This window comes from Eurypyga helias, unplaced genomic scaffold, assembly GCF_000690775.1.
Source record: "Eurypyga helias isolate BGI_N326 unplaced genomic scaffold, ASM69077v1 scaffold5366, whole genome shotgun sequence".
Classification (NCBI taxonomy): Eukaryota; Metazoa; Chordata; class Aves; order Eurypygiformes; family Eurypygidae; genus Eurypyga; species Eurypyga helias.
Window position 1 is genome coordinate 1 of NW_010254554.1, and position 8,447 is coordinate 8,447.

General features: G+C 44.6%; 1 protein-coding gene across 1 annotated transcript; it reads right to left on the reverse strand.

The window, feature by feature from the left end:
• Positions 1–6,840: 6,840 nt before the first annotated feature.
• TCEANC (transcription elongation factor A (SII) N-terminal and central domain containing) lies at positions 6,841–8,057 on the reverse strand. The gene has a single exon (XM_010153016.1). It carries the CDS (start codon positions 8,055–8,057, stop codon positions 6,975–6,977), a length of 1,083 nt encoding a protein of 360 aa, XP_010151318.1. The 3' UTR covers positions 6,841–6,974.
• Between the last annotated feature and the right edge of the window lie 390 nt (positions 8,058–8,447).

The window sequence follows — 8,447 nt, forward strand, 5'->3', positions numbered from 1 at the left end:
GGGGGAGCCGGGGGGTGTTGGCTCAACCGCGGCCCCGCGGGAAAGCGCTGGACCCGTCGGAAAGGGGAACAGCGGTGCCCCCGGAGGCCACGCTCAGTGGTCAGTGCCGTACGCCGCTTAAAAAAGGGACCTCTGTGCGCTGCGAAAGGATGGGACGTCCGTTTGCGCGGGAGCACTCGGAACCACGAAGTTTCGGAAGGCCCGCACGCAGTGTTCGCAGCTCAGAGTTATTTATGAAAGGCCCCACGGCGAGGGCCCCCTACTGTAAGCACACTCATGACCGTAAGGCACCTTCGCTTCACAGGTCCAGACGTTTAAACACGTGCAGGTGTCCATGAACGAACCCACCAAAATCCAAACCACGCCATGCAGAGAGCTCAGTCAGACACATCTTTTCCTGCAGTAATTGAGAATAACATCAACTTGACTGCTTAAACAAGATCCCAGGGAAAAAAGACTGTCCTGTGACAGGGTCTTTCCCATGCTCTTCCACCCCGTCACGAGGATAGGGCAAAATGTAACTACAAGGCAAAGAGGAGAAATCATTGAAACGTATTTAAAGAGGTTCCCACATCACCGAGAGGAATAGGCGATGACAGGCGTAAGGAAAGGGCATGATGAGATGCAGCTTGAGCAGCCATCACATGCTTCCCATCAGGAGGGAGATGCGATCGGACTGGAAATACCACTTGCAGAGTCATCTTGGTTTGGATCAGGTTTACAACACGGCTCAAGAAAGGGAAAACAAGGTCTCAGTATCATGAGCAGGGACCGCCTCTGACTGACGGGAGCATGATTATTAAAAGACAGTCCATGCCAGAGGCAAATCTGATGATACTAGATACATTCTTATTTAACAAAGCTGGGCTCTGAATTTTTTAAAGTACTTTTCTCCTGGGATGTGCTTTCATCCAATGCTAAAGTAAAATACAAGTGCTAGAGGTGTAGAAAAATGGCCTTCTTAAATGATGGCAATACTAAGACTTAAGTTCTGATCAGTTAAGGCAGTATTTTGTGACCTAAAATAATTTAAAAAAAAAATCTGCATTTAGAACAGGAGGAAATAATTACTCTATTTTGCCCCTGACACCTTGTGGGATGAAGCTACCATCTTTTTCTTGAGACAACACTGGTTCTCAGGCACTTGGATAAATTTAAGGAAATTCAGAATCATAGAATCATAGCATAGTTTGGGTTGGAAGGGACCATTTAGAGGTCAGCTAGTCTAACCCCCTGCAGTGACCAGGGACATCTCCAACTAGATCAGGTTGCTGAGGTCCCATCCAACCTGACCTTGAATGTATCCAGAGACCGGGCACATACCACCTCTCTGGGCAACCTAGGCCAGTGCTTCATCACTCTCATTGTAAAAAATTTCTTGCTTACGTCCAATCTAAATCTACTGTCTTTCAGTTTAAAACCATTGTACCTTGTTCTATCAAAACAGGCCCAACTAAAAAGTCTGTTCTGTCTTTCTTGTAGGCCACTTCAGGTACGGGAAGGTGCTATAAGGTCTCCCTGGAGCCTTCTCTGCTCCAGGCTGAACAAGCCCATCTCTCTCAGCCTTTCATCATAGGAGAGATGCTCCAGCCCTCTGAGCATCTTCGTGGCCTCCTCTGGACTTGCTCCAACCGGTCTATATCCTTCTGATATTGAGGGCTCCACAGCTGGATGCAGCACTCCAGGTGGGGTCTCAGGAGAGCAGAGTAGAGGGGCAGAATCCCCTCCCTCGACCTGCTGGCCCCACTTCTCCTGATACAGCCCAGGATACGGTTGGCTTTCTGGGCTGCCAGCGCCAACTGCCGGCTAATGTCCAGCTTTTCATCCACCAGCACCCCCAAGTCCTTCTCCTCAGGGCTGCTCTCGATCCATTCTCCACCCAGCCTGTACTTGTGCTTGGGATTGCCCCAACCCAGGTGCAGGACCTTGCACTTGGCCTTGTTGAACTCCATGAGGTTGGCAGTGGACCACCTCTCCAGCCTGTCCAAGTCCTTCAACTTTTTAAAATTCTAGTTAGAAATAAAATTCTTAACCTTCTGAGATAAGATGTATTTTTACTGCATTTACATGGGAAAATAAAAGAAAATAGGAAAGAATCATACTGCATCCATTGCCTGTTACACTTAATTTATAGGCATAATGGAGTATCAATAGTTACTCTGAAGGTACACATGTGTGTGTGCTTGAGGATCAGGAACTGAAGAACCTTTTCCCTTGTGTCCACCCTGTAACTATTATTCACATATGTAACAAAACCTCTAGTTGCTGCAGAATGCCCAAAAGCTGTAGAACAAATGATGCCACTGCCAAGGCTGGTCACATGAAGTACAGCTGCCAGTTCTTAGGAACAGACAGAACAAAATGCCCAGTTAGGATGTGGTTTGAAACATGTACATCAAAATCACCCGTTTTAAACGGCGTAGACAGCGTGGGGTGGGTGCTGCGGGCTCTGCCCCTGCCTGAGCAGGGTGATGGTGTGATGGTGATGGTGAGCAGGTGATGGTGAGCAGGCCTGAAGCAACTCCCGGTGATGGTGAGCAGGCCTGAAGCAATGCTGGTGGGGTCCCCCCCTGCCAGCAGGAACCACATTTTGGCTCGGGCCCTGTCCTGCACCTCACCTCGTGCCCCAACCCCCATTTGACACCCAGCCCCACATCGGCACAACCTCCTCCCAAGGACTTCTCTGCTGCTCACTGGAGTTCTGGCTAGTAATTGCCATCGGATCTGCCTCGCTCTTCTTGTCTGGGCGCTGTGGGATGGTGACCCTTCTTACCAAAGTCACTGCGCACCTTGCCACCCACCCTCCGCTCCTGGCTCGCCTCCTCTTGTGCGGCAACCCACCCCTCCTGCTCCCTCCAGTGCCCGTTCATCTGAAAGCTGACCTTGCACCTCAAGGATTTTATTCAGAGTCCAACTCATGAAGAGGTAATTGTTGTTACGTCACGTGTTAGCTAACGGCGCAAATAAGCTCTCAATGGCAAATAAAGGGCATTTTTTTGTTGTTGTTGTGTGTATGAGAAAGTCCTGTATCAGCAAAGCTCTCATATAATGGAGCTTGTGAATATTGCTTTTTACCATCTGTAGTTGGCAAGGAGACTTTGTTCCATCCTGGCAAGTGATGACATGGTCTCAATAAAACATGACTTTGTCACCTCCTGGCTGAGTTACAGCAGTATAAAATAAGGGGATATGAAGTCATCTGCCTTTATGGCTCTGCTAATACCAGAATGCAGCAAGCCAGCCCCCAGGCAATCCCAGAAATCATCAACGTGCTCTTGTTTCTTTCCTTATCTTCCAGGCACTCACTGAACTGGGCCACTGCACCCTCAAGATTCCCTGAAGGACTGTTATTCAACATATTTCCTTCTTAACCACAGCCTGTTACCAGGTAACTTTTCTGTTTGCCAGAAGAGCTGTCCTTTTTTTGTTTGAAGTGTTGCATTTCTTGGCTTAGGAACAAATGTACACAGCCCAGCAGGTTGGAAGGAATACATTTTAAATAGACAATGAACAGCACATATTTCTTTTTGGCCTGGAAAGGAAGGAAGAGTTATAAACAACAAATGGCAGCTGAGTACCTGAAAAAGGCTTCAGTAAGAGGGTTATGAGGGAGATGCAAAAAGCCCTCGACAGAACAGAATGAAATGGATCTGGCGGTGGATCTGCAGGAACCAGGAGGAGTCTTGTCACTGGTGTTAAGGGAGCAACATGGGCACCAATTAACAGAGCACTTCTCAGAATAGTATCTTTGCTTTTACATTTAAAGCTGTGTGAAATTCATTGGTAATTTAGCTCAGCTTCTTAAGACAGGCATTACAAGTTCTGCAGCTACAGGCTGCCTGAGCTTCGAGTGCGTTCTACGTTTAAGACCTTATTGCTACTATTAAATCACAGGATTTAAGAAGCAGCAGAATTTACACTGTCTCTGGAAAACCCGGTGAAAACAAATACAGACTTCAGCCTTATTGGGCACAGGTCTCCGCTAACATCACGCTCCTTTGTGGGGTAGCATCATGGATATGCTAAACATTGTACCAAAATTAATTGCTTAAAATGTAAGAGATCTTTCTCCCACCTCTGGAACAAACTGAAAAAAAGGTTACTTCAACCACATAAAAGAACCTCACTTTCCAAAGCTTTCCTTTTGTTCTTGCTTCTAGACCCTGACACTCCCCGTACTCCAGTGATCTAGACCCTCCTGCTGGCACATATGCCATGTAGTTGCAAGTTGACTTTTTAAGGCCATTTTGAGCCAAAGTATACAATCTTATCCAGTCCAACATTTTTACCCCGTGCAGTTACACAACCTGGGCAGAGACAACACAACGTATCGACAAACTGCGGCCTGGAGCAGTACTCTGCTTAGCGAAACTATGACCACACCTTTTTAAATGCAAGCGATGATTCACTCGAGGGATGGTCTCTCTCATGTGGCACTTGGCGTCTGCACGGCATCTGATATACAGTGGCACGTGACACTGCACGACACCATCTGCTTTCTACTAAACCTTTCAAGTAACAAGGACTGGGTACAAAGATGGAAAAATGGGCAACGTGGTAATGAACCGTGTTAGGTGAAAATAGCTAATGGCGTAAGACGATCAAGAGGGTAATACAATTACGCGTGATTTTGCATAGTTTCAGTAACTGCTAAATGTGACGTTGCAGGCAGTATGTTTATCAGCATGAACCTAGATGAGCTTTTTCACCAGCCCCAGAAGAGCTAAGCCTCATTTCCTACAGATCTGTGTCCTCAGCATACTTACAATGGACCCAGTTCACTCCCCCTGCCTCGCAATACCTTCTGCAGGTATTCCCAGATCTCCTCCTTGCCCCAGACTACAATCTGGGCAACCAGCAGTGTATTCTGTGTCTGACTTTTAGGTCCTGCTAACAACCTACCAACAACGTGTGTGTTAAACCAGCAGCTAGCAGCTCAGACTAAGAAAATCCTGAATACAGGTAGGGGCTCCATCTCTTTCAAGAGCAACAGATGATCTTTTCATGATTACTGGATTCCACAAAATTTACAAATATATTCTCATTTTTTAATGTCCAGCGTTGACTGGATTTTTGACACAGCCAGCTCTCAGGTTCAATTGTTACTGGGAAGGCAGACAATGAAGGAATTCCTCCTCACAATGTCTTACCAGGGAAAAATACAAAGTCAGCATTATGGCTACAAATTTTACCCTTGAAATACGTTCTCTCAAAAACACCATCCATGCCTTGTAATATTTCCCTTCGCCAAGACAAAACTTGGATGCCCTGTACATCACTGGAACGCCTTCAAAACCATCTGCAGGCAGAAATTATTTATAAGTGTCTGTTGTCCACAGATAAAGTCTCCACCTACAGTGTTCTGACACAGCACAGTACTGGCTCACAGCTCTCCTCAGCAGGACCACGACCTCCAAAATGACAGCACACAACCCCGCTGACTGCGAACCCGTAACCCAGAGGTGTTTCCTTCCTGTGGCTTTACTGAAATCTAAAAATAACGCTTTGCACAGACATACTTCCACTTAAACACGGAAGACTACTTGTAAGCATCAATTCCAGCACACGGGTATGGGCTGGAAAGTCAGATATGAACTGAGTGGTTACACAGTTGAACACTGGGAGTCTGGCCTAATGCTTTAACATTTGTTTTACATCAGTGCAATTCTACTAACACACAGATTTTCACATGATAAAAATCTAGGTAATACCACAGTAAATCACAACACTGAAATCAAACTGTTAACACTTCACAGAAAAGATTTTTCTTGGTTTTTTTTTAAATGGTGGAGTAATAGTAAGTGCCTCTGTGCAACACCATTTTCACCATATACACCAGATAAAAGCCTATCTTGTGTTTTATTTTTAGTCCTGCCTGGCTTTTAGTTCACCACCAGCTGTTTCCTCATGTCATGCCTCAAACTCCGTTCTCTGACCGGTCATGTGGCTGGTGAGCTCCAGGGCAGTGCCTCAGCCCAGAGAAGGTGCCCAGCCTCAGCTGTGCTGCAGCTACAGGGGCACAGGAACTGTCCTTAATTCCTCCCACAAACACTCACCAGGCTTCTCTGCTCAGCTGATGCATTTGAGCCTTGAACTGCAAAACGCCTGCTTCCCATTTATAAAAGATACCTCCATTAACACCAAGTATGCAGTTTCATTGTGTTTACACAAAGGGTGAAAAAAAACACTTCGTACCCCAAAGCATGTCTTTGGCAATTTATTGACCCACTTCACCATCTCATCAGTACTCCAACAAGGAAACTCATTATGAAGGTTATGTTTCCAAATAGTACTACTGCTTTGCTGCATGAAACTAACCTCTCAGGCAAGGGCAGACTTATCCTTCACTCAGTTTCCTTGGGTCTTATTTTCCTCCCAGTAGCTATAAACAGCTAAAGCAGAATTTCATTTTTGCTTTCATTTGCTAAAGGCCTTCAGCCCCCTTTTACACTCTATTTTTCATTCCTTTTTTCCTATTAGACATTACCTCTCACACCAACAACAAACTAACACTTGCGAAAAGTGATTTGATTGAGGAGCGAATCCATGCCAAACATTCTGCAGTGCAGACAAGTATGTGAACTGCAGCTTTGGAGTCAGTTTGTTTACTGTAAACAAAACTTACATTCCCTGAGAGAACTTTTGCGAAGAGAATGAAAATTCCAAGTACTCAGTACCTTGGGGAAAAAAACTGCAACACTCAGAGTATTTTTAATGGATTTACTAATGAACAATCACTCTCTTAGATATAGTGTTACCATTTTTCCCCTTTTTTCTTTTAGTTCTTTACATATTGACATTATTTAAAAACACATAGATTTATTCATCTTCAAAAATAACAGCAGTTTTTTTTAAATTGATTTTGCACCTTTTAGGGGCAGCATCTATGTAATACCAGTACAAAATTTTAAACTACACACTTTGAGCAGAGACACCTTCTTGTATTCTAAACCATTTATTAAAGAGGGATAGCGTTACAAACAAACCCATCTGCTGTGATACCACTGCTCTCCGCATCCGTTACAAATAACGTAAGTCAACATTTGTTCGTCTGGATTTGTGTTTCGCACCCATCCCGGAAGAAAGAGAGTTCCTCTGGCGATCACAGTGACGGTGCAGTCAAATCTTTCACAGCGCCTACACTTTATTTTGTTTGTCTGTGTGCCATTAATAACTTGTGGAAGCTGATGTTCCTGAACAGATGATTCTGTGTACAAAGCTCTGAGCTGTTTCAGTTCATCGCTGGCCATTTCCATCACTGTCATCTCGGCAAAAGCCTTTGGACTCAAAGCCCCTGAAAAAAGGTTATGTTTTAAGTGGCAACTTTTAGGGTTCTTCAGGTTAGAGATTTTGCTTCTGATGCAATTTTTATACTTTCTGTCATTTTTAGCATGAAGAGCAAAAATATGCTCTTCGATTTCTTTAGATAGCGCCAGCCATTTATCAGTTTCTTCCGTGTCTTTGGCAGAACCAGTCAGAGCTTTATAAAGAAGATCCGTACATTTACACCTCAGAGCTGTCGCCGCATCCTGCTGCGGACTTGCTTCCTCAACAAAAGGTTTCGCATCTTCATTATCAGTGTGTTGCTCCTCAAAAGAAGCCGGCTGATGCATGCTGCCTTCTGCATCGTTACACACCACGTGCTTAAGAGCTGGCGATGGGACCATAATTTTACAGCTAGTAGCATCTAACGGCTCCTGCTGCCACAGTCCTTCAGACAGCGACTGCTCTCTCAGACCCATACCGAGAGGCCCAGTTTCCTCTTTCACATATACAGAAAGTGATGTTTTAATTTGCATTGACTGAACAGAGTTATTCTTGTAAAGTGTTTTCCACCTTGATAACAACTGCTTTGCTTTCTTTCTCAGCTCTCCTGAAGGGCAGATCTTGAGTACCCTGTATACAGCCTTGGCAACTTCTGTCCCCTGAAGATACTCTACAGTCATATCAACATCCTCAAGCGCTTTAAGATGATCCTCAATATCTTGGAAGTTGTTCTCAGACAGTAGCTTTTCAATACGACGGGCTCTGTCTACAAGGTTTTTCTGGTCAGACATTTTTAAACCTGAAAGTCAAAAAGATGTTAATCATATTTACTGCAGTTAGGACATTAATTAATTTTCTCTATATTCTCACAAGGTTTTCTTGCTATTTTATACTATTTCATTTATATATATCACTGGTTTTGACAGCGTTTTACTGAAATGGTGTATAGTGGAGTCAGTGGAGCAAAACGTAAAATACAGATGAGCCTGGGCCCTGGGAAAGTGCACGTGGGCATGCAAGCCTAACTCATGCAAGGAAAATGCTGGTGGAAGGAAGAGCCTAGGGACTTCTGCCGGGGTAGGGTTAACCATTTAAAAAGTAGGGTATGGCAGTAAGCTTTAATGAAAAGCACAGTGATTTGCCAAAAAACACACTAACAAAGACACCAAGAGCATAATAAA

What these genes read in the sequence shown, in the direction of transcription:
- TCEANC (XM_010153016.1), bottom strand. Translation starts at nt 8,057, where the DNA reads ATGTCTGACCAGAAAAACCTTGTAGACAGAGCCCGTCGTATTGAAAAG.